The sequence below is a fragment of the Argopecten irradians genome, chromosome 4, assembly GCF_041381155.1.
Source record: "Argopecten irradians isolate NY chromosome 4, Ai_NY, whole genome shotgun sequence".
In the NCBI taxonomy this organism is placed as follows: domain Eukaryota; kingdom Metazoa; phylum Mollusca; class Bivalvia; order Pectinida; family Pectinidae; genus Argopecten; species Argopecten irradians.
In genome coordinates, this window is record NC_091137.1 from 22,493,360 (window position 1) to 22,516,759 (window position 23,400).

The window sequence follows — 23,400 nt, forward strand, 5'->3', positions numbered from 1 at the left end:
GGGTCTGGGGGCCGCCTAGAACGAATATATGTACCCGGCCTACTATGCCTTTAGGCCGGGTACGAATTGGCCCCTATGTATCGTAGTGGAGCACTGCCTCCGAAAATCACTCGGGCACAGTTTTTCATACTTTTTTGAAGGTTTTGAAGTAATAGGGAACAATTGTAGCTCTAAAGAAGACACCATTTTCAGTCTAAAAGTCTTTTGAGCTACAATATTGCAGCTAGGGGTCGCCTATTGAAGGTTTTTATAGGACTAATGAAAGTGTATGTGAACTTTTTTAACGATATTAGCTTTTACTTTTATACATTATCTGTCAGATTAGATAATTCATTTTCCCTAACTTACACAATCTTCATAATTCGTGTATTGTACAATGAAAGAAAAGAAGGCTAGTGGTCTTGTCTATGGCCATACGGTGCCAGGAACCATTGCTATCATCCTGTTTTCTAATAGGGAGCCTTTTGTAATGTGCATTAATTTTTTAACATCGTTTGCCTATCTTATAACATTATCGTTAAGATATGTTTTTATTGAAACAAAAAAGGAAGGCATCTGGCCATGGGGTGCACCCAGACCCTAGAAGCTCTCATTTTCTGTCGCATTCCACTTTTTTCTTTACACACATTTTCTTAGGACAAATAAAAGGCTTCTAGAAGCATTCGGCGTCAGTAGTGATCTTGTAACTGGCGTTTTGAAAGTACGCACACATTTGTGAATTGATAGTCGGATTTAATACAGGACTTTAATGCTGATTCAAAAATATGTAATATATCATTTACAATCTGGAAAACGAAGGGCATGACATATAGTCAACCAGCGAAGACTCATGGCCAGCTACAATTCCTTCCACCCACCCCCTCCCCCTTTTCTTTTATTGCTAAGGATATCGAGATATAACCTGTCAATATTGAATATTAATGACAATAAATTATCTAATATATTGGGATTTTATCGGGGTTTTTTTTTTGAAAAAGTAAATACTTGAAAGGATTTACATTGTACCTTTTAAGTGATGGAGATAAAACCTTAACTTACACGAAAAAAATATATAATTATGCCATTGCGCCTGGATACAAGTATGTTCATGCATGTATGTACCACAAAGTCGAATACATTTAGATTTTAAAATGATAACATCAAACGGTAAAGGTAGGAAATGGAGCTTTCTGTCTAATTCTCATTCTTTATCTAATTCCTTAATTTTTTCCCTCTTTTTTTTCTTTCTTCCTTCCCCTCTTTCTTTTTCCCTTCTTTTTCCTTTTTCTTTTTTTTCTCTCTCCTATTTTAGGGGGGGCGTACGCCGGGTCCGCCCCCCCTTGGATCCGCGCCTGTACAGTACACACTATATTTAAACATTTATTTATGTATATATTATACATACATGACTGTATAAATATAGTGTGTACAATATATAGTTATAGTTATAAATACATTATATTTGGGGAAAGAGAGAATTCGAAGGCTAAACAAGCACTGGAAAAACCACGTCACGAAGTTTTCACCATCAACCTAGGAAAGACATTATATTATACTTAAACCTAGGACATGCTATTAAGGATTTAAGCAATCTTTTTAATATTTTACCATTATTGTAAATATCACTATACATCTTTACAAGCCGCTTGTGGCTTTCCAATGATGTTGGACTGATGAGAAACTGATGAGAAACGAAGAGGACAGCTGGGATGAGGAGGAAAGCGTTAAATACTCGTGTCGTTGGCGATCTTTTCCAATATCAACAACAAAAGTTGATCATGTCCAAAGTGCAATGATTATAAATCCTAATGTCTAGATATCATCTGTATTACCAGAAACGTTTCTGGTATTGCACCCATGCGCTCGGCGCTCATATTAGGAAAAAATAAATGAAAAAGCCTAATAATAGAGTCTAGGCAGTTTTAAAATAGCGGACTAATCAATTTAAGGACGATACTCATCATAGATGTAACGGCAAATAAAATAAAATTACTACAAATGTCCTGGTAGAAATCCTATTGCCGTTGTAAATAGCCGTGCTTAAATTATAAAGTTATATCAAAAACATCTTTATTACATTCAAAGGATCAATATTGGGTCTGCTCCCATTTTTTTTACAAGTTTTGGCGATTAATATTCACAGAAATTGGTCTACAATATTACTTACTGTGTATGCCTATAGTTGCTGCATTTGGAAGTCAGTTTCAACACGGTGATCAGGATCACCGATTTCTTCTTGTTATACATATATACCATCAGAGACATAGATCTAGATCTAAATCTCTGATACCACGTAAGCCAATGTTGGGCGGGGGGTCCGGGGGTGTCCCCGGGGAAAATATTACGATTAAGAATGGCTGAAATGAGTTCTACGATGTATTTTGATGAAAGTGCGAGAGCCGAAGACGCGAGATTTTGTTGTTTGGGGGATCTGGGGGTCGCCCCAGGAAAAAAATATTACGATTTAGAATGCGCTGAGATGAGTTTTATGATGCATTCTGATGACTTTGCGAGCGCCGAAGGCGCGAGAATTTGGCGTTTTGGGGGTTTTCCCCGCATCATTATCAAAGCAACTTATCCCAAATGTCTCTCTAGGACCTTCTTATCGTCTTTACATCTAACGAGGACCTAACTACTGCTTTGGCCAAGATGACCTGAAATGGAGAAATAGTATTGAGTGAGGCAGATGCATTGCCACCAGCCACCATGAGCACAGGGATCTGAGAATTAGTTACAGATTATATAATCATGGACCCACCAGAGTGCCCCAAGACCATTTTTAGACGTTTTAGTGGTCTAGATAAAAAACTGATAAAAAACCATTTTCTACATGGTACTATATACGAGAAGGATGGAAAGCTCATGATCACAGACTCAAAATTTCTAACATGCCTACCTTTAGCGGCTATAAAAACACTTATCTAGTACATCATCAAAAAACATTTACTGCCGTTGGAAAGAGCGATAATTTTCCTTTCAAAATCATCCTACACATCTATACAAAATGCCGTCATTAAAACGTCTAAAAATGGTCTTATGGCACTCTGGTAGGTCCATGATCATATAGTCTGTAACTAATTCTCAGATCCCTGTGTCCAGGATGGGTATATATCAAGCCTTACAAAAAGGATGTGAATATTTGTGTGCAGCGTTTTGGTTTGTGACGTATATCATAATTTCCCGGTAGGCCCTATAGGGATGAAGTAATCGAAATCGGTTCGTCTGAAGGATTTTATCTGGTAAGTTCACTTTTGCTCTGCTCTAGTCATGCTCTTTGGTCTAAGGCGGATTTGTTAGATGTCTTATCAGAAACTATCTCATGATGCTTGATCTATGCGACTAAAATCTGTCAAACATCATTCCCTCTGTTCCACTGAACTTTCCATTAAAGGTTTTGTAAATTGTCACGAGGTTCATCTTTTCTGTTGGTAAAAACTGCTTGCTCTTTGAGCCCTTTTCGAGATTTTACCGCATTAAGTTCTACGGAAGAGCAGAGAGCTGTCATCTCCCGAATCAAGTTTTACGATAGTGCTAAAGCCGTCTCTTCACGATCTTGCAGAGTGCTTTTCTGTGTTAAGTTCTATGTTAGAGTCAAACGTGTTTCTTATGAGCCACTTTCATGACCTTCTTTTTTTATGACGGTCAGTGAATGCTGCCGCTTCTGTACTTGTACCCAGACAAATATTAAAGACATTATATAATTCTATTTACAGACCAACCTTTCTTGAGCTGTGTTTACAAACGTTTTCTACCTCCCAAACCACCATGTTGCATATCATTATATAATTATCACTCTCTCTGAATTACTTAAAACACATTTTTGTATTTTATTGTATAAAGGCAATGATATTGAAACATTCAGGTCCATCACTGATCGCTAATAACATTTAAAAAGTCCACGAAACGCTCAAACAAGATAGATGCAAAATGTGGATTTTGGTATAACCCTCCACTTGTTTTTCAGGTAGGAAAATTCTCTTCAAATAATTCTGTTCATAGTAAATAAAATGGAGAACCAGCCTTACTAGCACTTCATGTAAATGTAACTAAAATATTAACACATAGTAAATAAACTACAAATACATTATATATAATATATGTACTTTATTTTTTTTTCACAAAATACTTGCTGAAACATTAACCAATATTATCAACTAGTCAAACATAACATTTCATAACATGATCAACTGTTAATATGTCATTAATTGCACGTTGAATGGAACTTCATATATGAAACAAAACAGGTGGGAATAAAAAATAAATAATAATTGCGAATGTCCAAGGTGTATAGCACACACTATTTTCACTTACAAATACATGTAATCATACCTATTAGTAAAAGCAAGACTAATATGTCTAACTACACACCCATACACCTTCATCTACATAACTTGGCAGAAAAAAAAAGTAAATCACAGGGACAAATTTCTAACCAATTGCATATATAGATATTCTTGGTTAGAAATTCGTGCCAGGTCTCTGTGCAATAAATGTACACTTCCAGAACATGTATAAGCATATGACACTCTTACAGTTGATCCTCATTATCTCAATAATGGTGGGACTGTGCTGGAATTATAGTATTCTGCTCCGGTCAATTGAATGTTTGGTGTGAGCTCTGGCAGAGATCAATACAGTTCAGAAGTTAAATTGGATTAAGTTATAGAATATGGAGATAATGAATTTCAACTGTACATACACACAACAGCAAAACCATTAGCAAGACCAACTTCTATATAACTCTAGCAAATAAAATTTGTTATAAAACCTTAAAGGCAAGTCTTCATTCAACAATTCATTCTGCATTTTCCAACTCTTATACATCCAACATGAAAACACAGATTATATTTTCCATTTAATCATTTATGAATGAAAAATAATATTTAAATATGAAAATGATCCATATTCAAACATTCAAAGAAGTAATATTACTTTACAGTAACCACAAATAATAAGAAAAGACAAGTTTGTAAAAGTTGACTGGCCATATATGCTTTATACAGCAGAACTCAATGAACAATATAAGTACTGTATATATCCATATAAAACCCTGCCCATGAACAACCTTTTATCAATGATGTTCAAAATGTCGGCTTAGTTCCAAAATAAGTCAGGAACTGATGTCTGTTCCTATGTCAGCCTTACTGGGAGTGCCAGTAAATGGGGTGTTCTGACATCAAAGCTTTTCTATAGTCATTCAAAATTCTGTTACACTGGTAATGTAATCTTTGATTTTTTTTATTTTCACTGAGATCAGATGTCTTATATTTCAAAAAATCAAATTCATTTTGTTATCATGGCGACAGAATTTTTCAAATAACTTTTTATATCATATGGAAGACATATCTCACTGAAAACTTCTGAACACAAGGCTTCAACACACTAGTGATAACCTGCTATACGATAGACAGGACATAAATAAGGATAAATACAACTAGCAAACTGTGCAACATTCATATAAATATTTACCATATAGTTCAGTCCAATATTGCGAACCCATTAAAAATTATATTGAGCAAATTAACATTCCACATCACATACTGTAGTTTTACAAATTTAATAAAATTTTACTATTTTTAACAATCCCTATTATTGTCAGTGTTGCAGAATTTTAATCTCAATAAAATATATGGAATACTAACTAAAAACAAACATTTTACACCCAGCTAGTTCTTACATCTTCACAATTATTATTACCTGCTAAGTTTTGATTTTAAGCACAGGAATATTTAGCTTTTCACACAAATACCAGTTCTTAATGATTATGAAAAGTGTTTAACTTTGAAAACCATCGAAACATCAATAAGCATTACCTTTGGTATTTATATTCTAAGGGAATATTGATTTTGACAAGAAAATTTGAGCACTCCTGGATTTCATGAGTTGGCTATATCAAGATTTCTTACAGGAAAGAAATATTTGTAAAATGTTGCCTGTGATATATACATGCAGTTATTTATGTTTTTAGCTCCACACTGATGCTTATAATAAATCTGACTAAAACACTATGTTATTTCTATTTTTTACAAATGAGTTTTAACAAAATAATATGACATTTTGGTCAACACATGATCTAATAATATAATTGATAAGACTAATAAGCCAATGAAGTTATGCAAATCAGCAGCCTTAAGGAAATGGAGAACAGTGATATACAACAGATTTCCATTGAAGTATTGAAAGTATTTTGTCCTCAAAAGACACATGTAGGTACCCCAGTAAACAATTGAGAAAACCTACTCAAATATATATTTGTAATGTTGCTAATGAACAAGTTGGCTTCATAGCCATATTGTTAATAAACGGGTCAATCTGACCAAAATTGTTAAAAAATCACAATTATCATTCATAAATGAATTAACCATTTTTCTATTGTTAACAAACAAGTGGACATTAATCTAATCATTAATATATTTGTTTAACAAACTGTTGAGCTGTGCTAACTGGATTTCATTAATAATACATTTGTATTAAACCATCACCTAACACAAATAGACAGGATACATCCTTTTTATGTTTAGATAAGCAGTCTGCAAGGAAGTTATTATGGTAATGAAGTTTTTTAAATCCATCAAAGGTGTACATACTAATACAGTGAGCTTTCTAATCTCACGAAGAATAATACAGCAATATTTCTAATCAGTCGAAGCAATGATAATGCTCTGAAAAATAAGAAATACCACAGTATCACTCTGACCTATTAGAAGATTCTGTGTATCAATAAAGCTACTGTTCAAGTGATGTAGCAATTAATTCCTATTTACAGAGGCAGATAACTGCATAATTGAACATTTATTTTTACGTGTATTACATCGTGAAGTTTTATGTTTGTAATCATATACTACCAGATTATTTTATAAAGTGCAACATGGTAATGTTTGATAAAATATGAGATTGAGCTTGTAAAGACAGAATTACAAATAGGACATCACATCTCCAATGACATGGATAATACTGATCGTATGGTTTAGCCCTGAGAGAAAAAATTGCTTAAAAAGTTTGAAAACAAGTCGAAAAAAGCTGATTTAAATTCAGCCACATACAAAACAAAAGTAGAATCAATTCACCTTTAGTAAGAAGATGAAACTGATTTTATGAAATAAATAAATCGAAATGCTGGTCCCTAAATTGCCTGATGTAAGTCAATGGTATAAGTGATACCGGTACTCTGGAACTATATCTGCAGTTTGACACCATTGTCAGTAAGCCTTTCAGTTACATATTACACTTCACAGGTTTGGCAGGATGGGGAAAATTTGACTTTTCTACATCATTTTAAACCTCTGGTCGGACTTTCTATGGAAGTAGAAACCTTTCTAGTTTCTTATCAAAGTGCATTTTTTCTGACCAATAAAAATCATTCAATAGGTCAACAATTTACGATAGCTAGCAATATCTTCACAGAGAAATAATTCTATTGTTTTGTGTGTCATGTAAATAGGCTTTGTTATAATCACATTGTGACAACAGTCCTTTTTGTGATGATTTCTTTTTCAACATCTTACTCGAAGACATCTGCCAAAATGAACAAGGAAGAATTCTAACCGTATTAAGCTTATGACTATGTCTTCGAAAATCCAAGACTATCCATAGAATTGATAGTCAAAATGTGGAACATACAGGCAAATTTTCAAAGCCTTTCGTCAATATCTGGTAAGTAGTCTAACGATAGGGACACCACACAATTTATAGTCAAAATCAGATACACCAAGCCATCGGATAATCTGTGTATCATACAACCTGTGGTCAAAACAAAGTACAAAGCAGCACTATACAATCAATGATCCAATTTGTATCTACATTTGTATATTATAGATTACTCATTGTAAAGCACAACCTATCCCTTCAATGCTACTTTTTCTTGTAGACAAGACATTACATATTTGGTACTATATGACATGAAACATTTCATTATGTAGGCTTTCCTTATTTCAAGGTCACATGGAAATTTGAATAAACTGGAAAAAATGGAAAAAATTAGTATTGAATCTCTTTCATTTGTCATGAATATTTCTACCAAAAGAAAATATTTGAAAGCCACGAATGAAAGAACACACAAACATTTCTTTTCATATAGTATTTGTGAGTAAATATGTATTCCGTGAAATATGCACACATAAAAGAGTACATTTAACTTCAAGGTTTGCAACAATATTATACATGTATGGTCTTCAGCACTTTCTATATTATGCTAGATATGCTTGGCAACACAATGTTATATTATACTTTTAGTCCATACCGGTTAGTTCTACAAAACCAACCAAATTAACATTAACATCACTGTAATAATCACATACATGTTGACTTATAATCTCATTGATATGCATCCACAGAAAAAATGACAATCTATGAACAAGTAGTTACAATGAAAATTTAAAGTTGTCACCCAGGAAGACTGATCAAAACTTTGGCACAGATATTAAAATCTCAACCAACTTGTCCTCACCTTGTAGGAAATCTTTTAGGGGCATTTCATGATAAACACTTAAAATATCACTATCAGATAAACTGTACATTAACAGCTCACAAGCAAATATTTACATTTTCACTGCAGTCCCTCTATGTAACCTTACCAAGCGCAGTTGGCAGTCATATAGACAATGAACTTCAATCGCTCATTATGACGTCATTATCATTGTGACGTCACAATTGACGTGCCAGCAATCACAGAAATTGGCTGTTCAAATGGCTGTTCCATCCTTGACGATAACGAATGATTAATTCATTATCAATGCAAAATCCCTTGGTATGTCAACATACAATCGTAACTAAATGTAAATATAAGAATTATACATCTCTCAGTTGGCATTCATAGCCAATATGAATGCCAACTGGACAGAGGCAAATCCAACATGAAGCGCTAGCAGACAAATGAAGGATACTGTATATCAATCCATTTGTGTGTGGATATTTTATGAATTTCTAAAAGTTAACCAAAATTGAAAAATAATGACTGAACAATGGGCATAAACATCTTATAGCTAATTAAGAGGAAAGCACACAGTTTTCTGTATTTTTACTGATAGATGTTACCCTAATACCAAGTATATAATATAAGCCTATTAATGTATGACAAATGTAATCCCATTTTGACCATATAACATCGTTAATAAACTACACATACATGTTGTACATAGCCACGTCCATAATGATGATTTACAAGTTATGAGATGGTAAAACTGACATGTTTGTTAACAACCTACACCTGTATTTAAATCTACCTATTAATTGCATGATAAGTGTTGTCTGTATTGTATTTTAAAGAAGAAAAGGCTAGATGATCAAATGACTGGTTTCTTCACAATCAAATGTGGTAGAATGATACCCTACTAGCACTTTGCTACTATTCACTCAGTCTGCGACTTTAAGTACTAGTCTGATGCCCACGGCTTGTAATTTTATGGTCAGACTAGTGCCAATTGGAATGAACTAGTTTGTTTGGACTAGTGGCTCCCCACCCCAATTAAATTACTATATTTACAAGAGCGGTGGTCAATTGCATTTTTTTCAACACATTTTGAGTGCGTTATTCTATATGCCATTGATTCTGTAAGGATGCATCATTTTGTGAGAATTTGTAACACATCCAAACTGTAACTTATGACCAGTGATTAAATAGTAGGACTAGTATAATTTTGGGGTTTACTAGTCCATATGAATAGCAGCGAAAAAAATTAATGTCACAGACTGTTCCCTATATCTATAGGTTTGTGAAATGGTAGCATTATGTGTTTTTTATGTGGGGTATAAAGAGTTTTAAGGCAGGATGTTGATGATGATGATGAACTTACAGAAACAGCTCTGTTACTATAGATACTAATGTGGTAAATGTCCCCAAACTTGTGACACAGATGGGCCAATGGTAGAATGCCAGACACCATACCAATCAGCACCGGGAGATATACTGAATACATAAACTAAATTTTGTTAACCTTCTTGTTTTGGTGCAATACTAGTTCAATGCTTAAAATGATTTGTTGATTCAAACGAGATAGCAAAATGATGAATACCATCTCTATAGATACTATAAATCATAACAGAGCAGCTAAAATTTACTCTAGTAACCACTCTGGTGCTTAAATACATACTGTTTCCATCAAAATTGGTATGCTTACATTTTATGTGCCACCAATAAATAGAAAAGTTTTCAAAATAAATCATTAAATACAGTTTTTTTGTTTGATTTTGTAATCAAATAGTTTTGAACAGAGCTTAAAGATGCTACACCGCTGAGGAATGGTATTTATTTTTTCTCTTTCAAAAACAGTAGTAGACGATCCACAAATAAGTATTTTTCTTCTGTTACAAAAGTTACTTACATTACACCATTGAAAAGTGTGAATTTTACTTCAAGATAAAAATATTAAAAATAATAAAATTGTCTCCAGAAAACAGTCCATGGCAATATGGCCTATATGGAATGATAAACTGAATGCGCATCAACCAAAACAAGTTATTGTATATTGTTTTGTGTGTTACTTATACATACATTAACCTGAGTAAACACCAATTAAAGTTCAAATTATGCTCTGTCAGAGGTGGAGCATCTTTAAATAAGTCAGTCATAATTATATATATAGAGGTTACACAATGAGTGGCTGTTGGATATGGAATTTATTCCACACGAGTAAGTTATTTTTTAAAAGTTACAAAAGACACGAGCTTTAGCGAGTGTCTTTTGTAACTTTTAAAAAATAACTTACGAGTGTGAAATAAATTCCATATCCAACAACCACGAGTCGTGTGACCCGTTTCCACCACGATTATATCCGCTTTTAGCCGATAGAAATACGACGAGGATAAGTCTACGCTATCCAACAGCAGTTTTGGCGTCAAGCTGAGATCACAGCATAGCATGACGTCACTCGATTATGATGACGTTGACAAATGATGACACGACACTCAGAAAGACGTAGTTCGGTCAAAGTTCACCGTGTCAGCTAATCAGAATGCGTACAGAGTTTATACCATGTGTGGTATAAACAAATTGTTAATCAACAGCTGCATCGTTTATTTGATACCCTGACAGTTGAATAACACTGACTATTGTGGTAGAAATTAGATTATAGCTATTGTGTTGTTCTTTCTTCACCACAGAACTCTTTGATTTATCTTAAACCGCGCGTTTTGTGATTAATAAGCAACAAATCCTTCCAATGAAATAATGGGATGGAAATGTTACCCAATACACATAATCAATATCACATTAAAAAAAAAAAAAAAAAAAATCAGAATCTTAATACAACTGTGTACATTGTATTACAATGTACCCTGTTTCATAATATGCCAACAACCTTTCAATAAAATTAATAAAATCATAACAAATGATGAAAATTATATTAAATGCTGGATTTCATAACTTAAATGAGTAATAATAGCTGTTACTCAGAACTGTATCTTTTGTCATAAGAACATACATTAACACATAACCTGACTTTCATAGTCCACAGAACCTCTTTTAGGACAGTAGCATATTAAAGTGTTTTTTATATAACTGACTCTATCAGATCTGGGCTCACCCTTTCTGTATTGAACAATAAACTGTTTTGTTTAAAAAAAAAAAAAAAAAAAAATAAATCTCTTGACTCTAGAGCTCATTCGTATATGAACTCTTCTGACTTAAATGGTTGGAAGAGTTGTGGAATCACAGGATTGAATAGGTAAATGTTGAAATGACAATATAGAACCTGTATTACTAATACATTATACACAGCAAGATTAGAGAGATTATAAACATATACAATACATAAACAAACACCTTCTACATCACACTGTTAACAGGGCATCCCTGGCCTCACAGGACACTACAACATCATGGACAAACAAAACTTTTTATCACATTACATAATATTATCAATACATTTTACATATTTTTGCTACATCCATTTGTAACAAATTCAATCCCATATGTGTATTACAAAAACATTCATTTGTTAAAAAACATTCCATCAAAATAAATAAAAAGGCATATAAATAATTTGTTCAAAGAAAAATTCCCATACATAAATAAAGCCATATCTCTTTCAGAAAAAATAAGTATTTGCATTGCTAGGCTTAACACTAATCGCTGCTATGATTAAACCTCTTTGATTTAGTGATTTCCCCCTCAAGAGATTTCTTGTGTTTGATTTGTAAGTTGACCTTACATTTTCAAACAAAATTTTTTATTTATGTTCTTTTGCGAATTAAAATGAATATGAAATCATTTAGACTTGTTGATTTTGTAGAATTGTGAGAGATTTGAAATGGACTCTCCTTGGGGGAAATGCACAAATTGTAGTAAGCAGTTTACATTACTATGATGATGAGATTATGTTGTACAATTTACTGCCTAATGGTTGATGATTATGATAGATTGTTGTACTACCTATGTCACTAATGATAAACAATACGGCCAGTTAATTCAGCAATATGTTGAGATATGAAAATGACTTGGGTACCGGTAATGTATGATTTACCGTCGATAAGTCCCACCTTCTGACAATTGTTACATTAATATATTTTGACGTGATTTTTGTGACGTAATAATCACAGGAAGGTGGGACTGATAGACGGTAAATTGTATTTTACCCATATCATTTGGTATCTTGAAACAAACATATTCCTTCATATACATGTTCATGTAGTATTCAAGATCTAAAATTGAAAGGCTAGTGACATCTTACCACTGCTTCTACTAGCTACGATATTACATTCCATACACAAAATGTAGCATGGAAATCATGGACTGATTAAATATAGGGGTAATTATAATTATAATTAGCACTATTAATTGACTGACACCATCATCCCAAGCTTAACCTATAACAATCTTGTCACTGTAACAGAAAATACAGCAACAAATATGGCTGGTTTATATCTATAACTATACGTAAGTATTCGGGCAAATATCCAAAACAGCCTTTGATAAAACTCATTTTTAGGCCCAGGAATTGTGTTTAGACTGACAATATGGCAAACAAGTAAATAAGAATTGTAACAAATTATAGGTTATAATTTAGAAGTGTGTTCATTGAACACCTCTAAAATTTGTCTTTATCAAATCTTAATCCGAGATCAAAATTACTTATTTCCCTTTTTTTGTAAGAAAGAGTTATCTGTTCTTCTCAAGGCCTTTGTGTGATGTCATTGTTTATGTGAGGAAGTTATCAATATTTAAAGAAAATGGCTTCGAGAATCTTAAATTAGTTTGTCAATTTGAAATATCTCTACAACATTACAAGATTGGGCTGGTCAGTATGAAGCTTGAAGAATGCTGACCACAAAAAAAAAATTCCACAGGGGGACACAGTCATTCCAATGTTCATAACAGAGCTTTGATTATTTTTCTATAAACTGAAATTAACGTATGAAATTTCAGCAATAGAAACATCTAAAAATCTTTGTTATGTATAAAAATTGATGACGTCATGGACCATGTACGCCATGATTGTATTGTATTATGTACTGACTATCACATATTTGTTTCTTGCTTGTTCACATGCAATACAGGGGAAAAGATTCCATACCAGTGACTGATGTGATTCTTTCTCTGTATCTTTGGAAAGTAAACTGATTGAGTTTTTAAACAGAAAGCATTAACAGCTTTCTCAGGTAATGGTCCTCTGGTTGGGAGATTCCCCTGTTATAATGCTTTTGTATACTAACCAAAACAATGACATAGTTTCTGTGGGATTTCTTGCGTAGATTGCCTTGTAAATGGATTGTCGACCATCCAGATTGTCATTGGTTTAGAACTTAGTCATCTTTGATGGATGTGTGGTTTTGAGGTTTTGACTTTTTGCCCCACTGGGACACCCATGTCCCTAGTCTGTTGAACACCTCTGATCGCACTGTTCCTGTAAACTTGTTGGTCAAACACATAGTTGTTGCAATCGCAAAGACAGCATTGCAAGTAAGAATTAGGTAAAAATTCCCTAGCCAATCCATACTGCCAAAGTTACCAATCAAATCAAAGTTAGTAATACCTGCAACACCAATAAAAGACAGTATTAATGTTAAATCAATAAAAGTACATTGTACATTTTTAAACTGATATAATCAATGACTTTGATGCTCATAATTTTCCCTCATTTATTTATTTTTAATCAATATTATGGAGCTTATTCATCAAAGTTCATTATTACAAATACCATTTATTACCATAAATGCTTTAATACCAAAAGCATTACTTGGAAATAATTTTCAGATTTGGCAAACATTTTTGTGAGTTCAATATATATACTAACCCATAATGCGTGACAGGACTGGTAAAGCTGAGCTCAGGATCAGCAGAACGACACAATTTCCGATTATCTGAACCATGGACGTATCATGTGACTCAGGTGTTAGTCTTCGGAAGAATGGCAGAGAATAGAATCCTTCTATAGAAGCAGACATGACATATCTAAGCTGTGGTAAGGAAACTATTAAATGGATTTACCAGGTTATTTACTGCACTATAATAATTCACCAAACAAGAGGCCCAAAGGGCCTGTATCGCACACCTGGTTTATAATGCCAAGTACTGTTGTGAATACAGGTTCATTGTTTCTTTTCTGAAGGAATTAGAATATTTACCTGTAATTTCCCTATTGGGCCCCGCCCATCTTGCCCTGGGGGGGGGGGTCAGAGCCAATATTTATACATGTTCTGTTCCCCTTCCCCCAAGGATGTTTGTGGCCAAATCTAGTTACAATCCATGCGGAACTCTAGGACCAGTAGATTAAGTAGATAAAGTAGCGATTTATAGGATTAACCTATATTTCCCCTATTGGGCCCCGCCCCTCCTGCCCCCGGGGGTCAGAGCCAAAATTTATACAAGTTCTGTTCCCCTTCCCCAAAGGTTGTTAGTGGCCAAATTTGGTTACAATCCATGCAGAACTCTACGACTAGTACTCATTTATAGGATTAACCTCTATTTCCCCTATTGGGCCGCGCCCCGCCCCCTGCCCTCGGGGTCAGAGCCAAATTTTATACAAGTTCTGTTCCCCTTCCCCCAAGGAGGTTTGTGGCCAAATTTGGTGACAATCCATGCAGAACTCTAGGACAAGTAGTGATTTATAGGATTTACCTCTATTTCCCCCTATTGGGCCCGCCCCTCCTGCCCCCGGGGGGTCAGTGCTAAATTTTATAAAAGTTCTGTTCCCCTTCCCTTAAGGATGTTAGTGGCTAAATTTGGTTACAATCCATGCAGAACTCTATGACTAGTAGCGATTTAAAGGAAATGTTGACAGACGGACAACGGACAGAGGGACGACAGACGCTGCGCCATGACATAAGCTCACCGGCCCTTTGGGCCAGGTGAGCTAAAAAACTCATTGTTCACTCCTGGTTTCTTCTGAAGAATTTTGCTGGAGCCAGGCTAAAAACTAAACATCAACTCACCACAGTCCTGTTTGTTTAGAGATAACAAGGTCAGACTGTCATAAAATGAGTTTAGCCTCCCATTATCAACTGATATTTCATTATTAACACATAGCATTATCATTTTAGTCTTTAAAGGCTTTTAAATCAGTAATTTGTGCACTTTTCTGACGACGTAATCAATTACCTCTAGCATAGATAATTCAAATGATGCTTACAGCACAATGTCTTAAATATATAATACCAATTTAATTATGTTATGTATGTACAGTATATGGAACATTGTTGTATTTCTTTCTAGTTGAAACTAAATCCTGTGTCATCAAGATACATGTTAGTACATTGTACTGTATAATAACCTATTTTCACATGGGTTTAAATTTAACATACTTCCTGGGTGAATAGTTATTGGGAAAATATATTGTTACAAAAACTTTTCAAACACAAAAACCATATGACTCTATCAATCACTCCCCTCCTTCCTTATAATCTATATATCTATGTTGGGAGTTTTTTTCTTCCGGTGACACACTTTGTTTGCAGGGTCTGATTTTATTCTACCGAAACAATCCATCATGGTTATACCAGGTAGATATGTACAGTATATCACTGTTAAAACGAACGTCTAGCCAACAAAATCACTTCTTTATCAGCATAATTCGTTATACAGATAATGCAGATACAGTGTGGGAGCTTTAACAGGAATGAAAATTACTACGTTATAGTCATGAATTCATTGTAAACATGTTCGTTATGTGTTTTACTGTACCAATCACTAGTGTTTACACGTAGAATGATTTACTGTACCAATCACTAGTGTTTACACGTAGAATGATTTACTGTACCAATCACTAGTGTTTACATGTAGAATGATTTACTGTACCATCACTAGTGTTTACACGTAGAATGATTTACTGTACCAATCACTAGTGTTTACATGTAGAATGATTTACTGTACCAATCACTAGTGTTTACATGTAGAATGATTTACTGTACCTATCACTAGTGTTTACATGTAGAATGATTTACTGTACCTATCACTAGTGTTTACATGTAGAATGATTTACTGTACCTATCACTAGTGTTTACACGTAGAATGATTTACTGTACCTATCACTAGTGTTTACACGTAGAATGATTTACTGTACCTATACATGTAGAATGATTTACTGTACCTATCACTAGTGTTTACACGTAGAATGATTTACTGTACCAATCACTAGTGTTTACATGTAGAATGATTTACTGTACCAATCACTAGTGTTTACACGTAGAATGATTTACTGTACCTATCACTAGTGTTTACACGTAGAATGATTTACTGTACCTATCACTAGTGTTTACACGTAGAATGATTTACTGTACCTATCACTAGTGTTTACACGTAGAATGATTTACTGTACCTATCACTAGTGTTTACAGGTAGAATGATTTACTGTACCTATCACTAGTGTTTACATGTAGAATGATTTACTGTACCAATCACTAGTGTTTACAGTAGAATGATTTACTGTACCTATCACTAGTGTTTACACGTAGAATGATTTACTGTACCTATCACTAGTGTTTACACGTAGAATGATTTACTGTACCTATCACTAGTGTTTACACGTAGAATGATTTACTGTACCTATCACTAGTGTTTACACGTAGAATGATTTACTGTACCTATCACTAGTGTTTACATGTAGAATGATTTACTGTACCTATCACTAGTGTTTACACGTAGAATGATTTACTGTACCTATCACTAGTGTTTACAGTAGAATGATTTACTGTACCTATCACTAGTGTTTACATGTAGAATGATTTACTGTACCAATCACTAGTGTTTACACGTAGAATGATTTACTGTACCTATCACTAGTGTTTACATGTAGAATGATTTACTGTACCAATCACTAGTGTTTACATGTAGAATGATTTACTGTACCTATCACTAGTGTTTACATGTAGAATGATTTACTGTACCAATCACTAGTGTTTACACGTAGAATGATTTACTGTACCTATCACTAGTGTTTACACGTAGAATGATTTACTGTACCTATCACTATGTTCAGTATGAATGATTTACTGTACCTATCACTACAGTAGAATGATTTTTACCATCACTAGTGTTTACAGTAGAATGATTTACTGTACCTATCACTAGTGTTTACACGTAGAATGATTTACTGTACCTATCACTAGTGTTTACACGTAGAATGATTTACTGTACCTATCACTAGTGTTTACACGTAGAATTTACTGTACATCACTATGTTTGTAAATATTTACTGTACCTATCACTAGTGTTTACACGTAGAATGATTTACTGTACCATCACTAGTGTTTACACGTAGAATGATTTACTGTACCTATCACTAGTGTTTACACGTAGAATGATTTACTGTACCATATCACTAGTGTTTACACGTAGAATGATTTACTGTACCTATCACTATGTTTACACGTAGTGATTTCCTACACTAGTGTGTCTATCACTGTGTTTAGTAGAATGATTTACTGTACCTATCACTAGTGTTTACACGTAGAATGATTTACTGTACCTATCACTAGTGTTTACACGTAGAATGATTTACTGTACCTATCACTAGTGTTTACATGTAGAATGATTTACTGTACCTATCACTAGTGTTTATTATCACCATCACTAGTGTTTACATGTAGAATGATTTACTGTACCATCACTATTCACGTAGTGTTTACATACGTAGAATGATTTACTGTACCTATCACACAGTAGTGATTTACTTACACAGTAGAATGATTTACTGTACCTATCACTAGTGTTTACAGTAGAATGATTTACTGACCACATAGTGTTTACAGTAGAATGATTTACTGTACCTATCACTATGTTTACACGTTTAGTAAATGATTTACTGTACCTATCACTAGTGTTTACACGTAGAATGATTTACGACCATATTTCGTTCGATATCACTGTACCTTTACACGTAGAATGATTTACTGTACCTATCACTAGTGTTTACACGTAGAATGATTTACTGTACCTATCACTAGTGTTTACACGTAGAATGATTTACTGTACCTATCACTAGTGTTTACACGTAGAATGATTTACTGTACCTATCACTAGTGTTTACACGTAGAATGATTTACTGTACCTATCACTAGTGTTTACACGTAGAATGATTTACTGTACCTATCACTAGTGTTTACACGTAGAATGATTTACTGTACCAATCACTAGTGTTTACATGTAGAATGATAAAATGGATACAATATAAGGACGATTTCCAAAACAGCACCAACAGATCCCAAAGCTGACAGGGATGAAATTCCCAACACAGTTTCCTGTAACAATGATGAGATATGCAGTTTAAAATGATGCCTATGTCATCACAATATAACATGTTTTAATTATCATAGACCATGTTCATCAGTATCAGGTATTCCATTAGAATCATACATCAAAACGTTTGGGAAATACGACAGTTATCAAAGATATTTGGTGTAAATGAAAAAGCATGTAATACTGAAGGAGTAAATATCATACATCATTTTAGAGATTTTATTAACACACAACATTTATTTAAAGAGTTTACTGTAAAATGATATGGTGTTGTACTGTACGTACCTTAGCTCCTACAGGTAGAGCTTTGATTCCAACCAAGAGTTCAAAAAAGTGGTGTGCCACACTTAAAACACACAAAACCTAAAACACAATCAAGATACACTTAGATTCAACAAGGCCATCCGTAAAACATAGACACATTAGATATAAGGACTTCACAGAGGGCTTCACAACAATCACGAGAAGTCACTGTTTAACAATATACACTATTGTGGCAATTTTGTTGAAGTGCTGTTAAAGATGGAAAATTAATTGTTGATACTAAATCTAAACCACTGTTGGACCAATAATGACCCATAAAACTTTAATTATTTAAGCACGTACATAAATCATTTATAACAATTGTTAGGTAAGGTATTCTTCCTAATGCTACCATTACTACAGCTATATTATGTATAGTGGGGTTTTCTCTTACAGAAAACTGATATATACCCATATTTTTTTTTTTTTTTTTCCCCATTTATTTATCTTTTTTTCCCCCTTTTTTTTTCCCCTTCTAATTTTGGATTAGTCTAATTTTCCAGTATTAGCAAGCACTTTTATATTTCAAGTGAAAATAACAATTCATATCAATGACAAATGACATAAAACTTGGAGAGAGACACGTTGTTGCTCCACAAGACATCTCCACAGTATACTTACTGTTAGGGCTAACAAAGCAAGGATGACCAGAGGATAACCTAAATTCCTCCTTAAAGGTGATATCTTTTTCCTTTTTTCTACAACAGAAAAATCATGGATTTGTTGAATGGCTTTTATTTCATGTATTAATACCAGCTGTGTCCAGTTAAGGTCAAATAAAAGACTACTTTGGTAATGTAAAGACATGAGAGTACTTGGAGGCACAGTATCTCAGACAGGTGATTGGTGTCTAACATTGACAGGTAGATGAAGTTTAATTAAAAACTGACCTTTTCTCTTAACTCCCCCTCCTTTCGTTCAAAACTGGGATTCAGTTGTCGAAACCAACTATGTCAGTCATGCTACTTTTTAAACGGTCTTATAAATGATGCAATGCAATGTATTTAAAACTCTGGACCAATGTCCATTAAAGAAGCATCTTTATACAAAATATTGGCAATAAGTGGTTCTTATCGTATACTGATTTGAGGCTGACAATGTACCAACTCACCTAATTCCACTTTATCTTTCTCAATCTCTTCTAGTTGTTTTTGTAAGGAATCTTGTGTAGCATGACCATTTGCTATAGTGCTATGTTGGTGGTGTGCTAAAACAAAACCAAGAGTATCAGGGTAAAACTCAATAGCCTTTTGTTTTAGGCAATATAATCTAATGAAATTAAATTGGAACTTATAACAAGACAACAATTTAAATCTAATGTCAATACCCTTGTGCTCCAAAGTAATGACTACATGTGTAGAGCTTCCATAAAGTCATTTATGATATGCAATGCTAGCATACATAGAGGTGATATCTTAACTCCTATTTATAGTAATAGTATCTTAAGGATAATTTCAAGACAATCAGTCAAAAATATATTGATTTTAAAGCTGTGATAACTTTTGGGTACATCTGTATACACAAGGCATTTTAAGATGGATTGTTATTGGTAATGTCAGTGACATCATCTTCATCTTTGATTATACTTTTTTTACAGGCTAAAAATGTGTTAGATATTGAATGTGCACTTTTATATACCAGCAACCATTTTCTTATTAAGAAATAAACATACACATGTTTGCATTGCTTACATTCACAGTCTATTTTTCTTCGTATGCTTTCTTCTCGCATTTTTAAAGTGGCAAACTCTTCATCTATATCTCTTAAGAACTGTAAACAGAACAGAACATGTCAAACAATAATTGTTGAATTTATTTGATACTTCAATCAACTTCATTTTGAGGACAACACATAGCAATCAAAATAATGCATGTTCTGTTTAGAGAGTGATGAAAATATATAAACATCACCCTGAAATTCTCTCTGTTCCTGGTACTTTAATACTATTAAACATTGATAAAACATTATCATACCTATCTAGACTAATTATCATGTCAATGATATTCAATCAGTATCAATAATCAACAATTTGAAGAAAATTGTTCAATCATGTACATACATTTTTAAGACTTTTATTTCAAATTTACTTATTCTGAGAATATAATAATATCTGATGCTCATGCAGTTAGACTAAGTGAGAATTTCACTTATGCTATAGGTACCAGGTAATTCCTGTTATATGTTATGCTTACCTTGGTTTAACTACAAGTTTACCCATCACAGTAAACATTCAGGCTTACCTTTGGTTTCACTACAAGTTTACCCATCACAGTAAACATTCAGACTTACCTTTGGTTTAACTACAAGTTTACCCATCACAGTAAACATTTGGACTTACCTTTGGTTTAACTACAAGTTTACCATCACAGTAAACATTCGGGCTTACCTTTGGTTTAACTACCAGTTTACCCATCACAGTAAACATTCGGGCTTACCTTTGGTTTAACTACCAGTTTACCCATCACAGTAAACATTTGGGCTTACCTTTGGTTTAACTACCAGTTTACCCATCACAGTAAACATTCAGACTTACCTTTGGTTTAACTACAAGTTTACCCATCACAGTAAACATTTGGACTTACCTTTGGTTTAACTACAAGTTTACCATCACAGTAAACATTCGGGCTTACCTTTGGTTTAACTACAAGTTTACCCATCACAGTAAACATTCGGGCTTACCTTTGGTTTAACTACAAGTTTACCCATCACAGTAAACATTCGGGCGAACCCAACAGGTGTACATACTGAAACACAAATAAATATTATCTATTTGTATTTTATTTTAAAAGCCCAACAATTGTAAGGATGGCATACTTGTGTTCGTTGGTTCATTAGATTAACGTTCTATAAACAGCTAGTGTCATTTAAGGATGGCCTCCTGTGTATGTGGTGCATTAGAAGTGTCTACATGTTTTGGTGACTGTAGTATGTTACATGTTTTGGTGACTGTAGTATGTTACATGTTTTGGTGACTGTAGTATGTTACATGTTTTGATGACTGTAGTATGTTACATGTTTTGGTGACTGTAGTATGTTACATGTTTTGGTGACTGTAGTATGTTACATGTTTTGGTGACTGTAGTATGTTACATGTTTTGGTGACTGTAGTATGTTACATGTTTTGGTGACTGTAGTATGTTACATGTTTTGGTGACTGTAGTATGTTACATGTTTTGGTGACTGTAGTATGTTACATGTTTTGGTGACTGTAGTATGTTACATGTTTTGGTGACTGTAGTATGTTACATGTTTTGGTGACTGTAGGATGTTACATGTTTTGGTGACTGTAGTATGTTACATGTTTTGGTGACTGTAGTATGTTACATGTTTTGGTGACTGTAGTATGTTACATGTTTTGGTGACTGTAGTATGTTACATGTTTTGGTGACTGTAGTATGCTGTTGCGTGTTACTTTTGACGCTTTCCAACAGTAGAATTCTTGTCCTTTTATAGTGAAACAGCATGTGTTAATTACTTAATGAATTTGATTAAATATCAAGAAAGTTTCATGCTACTACAAAACAGAAAGGTATTTTTCTCTATGATGAAATTTGATTGTTGTTGAAGATTTTAATTTAAGAGGAAATTATAATATACCCATGCAAAGTCTGTGCTTACAAAATGATCTTCCTTGAGAATCACCCATAGCTAATAATATTTAACTTTTGATAATAACATAATCTAATAATTATATAAAATCAAGGATACTTACATAGTAAAACAATAACTCCAGTAAATGATATGATTGCGTAAATATATGGCAAATAGAAGTTCCAAACATCGTATAGGAGATCTAAAAGGAAAGAAAATATGTTTACTGCCGTTCTATCATAAGATTGCACGATTGTGTTACAGTACTAGTGTATCGACTCACTGTAGTAGATTATATCGCTACATGGTACAGATGAAGTGTCTATGTAACACGCATTGTGATTGGCTGAAGTGTGTATATAAATAAACGTTACACAATGCAACCTATTTGTGCAATCGGGACGTTGTAAGTACGTCGAAACAATTACCTGTTACCTGTTCATAGATAAACATCTGAAAAATTAATATTTGTAAAATAGAAGTATTACGCTGTAAAAATAAATAACGCTGATATATAGAATTCGCGCTGTAATATACATGACTGTTGGGTGGTTTTTTCCGTAGTACACCTAGCACATGTGACGAACTTGACTGACAGAGTTTCCTGAAATAGCTGTTGTAAATATATAAATAAGATGATTGAAAAAAAAAATCAAACATGGAAAGAGATAACACACAATCAGGTTATACTAGCTGTAGAAGAATACATAATATTGATTTAAACATGATAATACTGGTACCGTTAATGAATAAATATGAAGGTCAAGAAGAAAGTATCTGCTAAAACAACTGTTCAGTTTCATAATTATGGTAAGGTATATTTAAAATGTCAATTTAACTCTGAATTTGAACTTTATACT

General features: G+C 33.6%; 1 protein-coding gene across 1 annotated transcript in view; it reads right to left on the bottom strand.

Annotated features, from left to right (window-relative positions):
• Positions 1–4,063: 4,063 nt before the first annotated feature.
• The window catches only part of LOC138320979 (limb region 1 protein homolog), a 33,850-nt gene continuing 14,513 nt past the window's right edge, over positions 4,064–23,400 (bottom strand). Inside the window, exons 7-15 of the mRNA XM_069264336.1 lie at positions 22,662–22,742; positions 21,629–21,693; positions 20,641–20,719; positions 20,061–20,156; positions 19,571–19,647; positions 18,932–19,009; positions 18,575–18,648; positions 14,208–14,365; positions 4,064–13,946 (exon numbers count right to left, since the gene is read on the bottom strand). Of these exons, the coding sequence (XP_069120437.1) occupies positions 13,717–13,946; positions 14,208–14,365; positions 18,575–18,648; positions 18,932–19,009; positions 19,571–19,647; positions 20,061–20,156; positions 20,641–20,719; positions 21,629–21,693; positions 22,662–22,742 (938 nt within the window). The 3' untranslated portion in view covers positions 4,064–13,716. The remainder of the gene's footprint in view (positions 13,947–14,207; positions 14,366–18,574; positions 18,649–18,931; positions 19,010–19,570; positions 19,648–20,060; positions 20,157–20,640; positions 20,720–21,628; positions 21,694–22,661; positions 22,743–23,400) is intronic.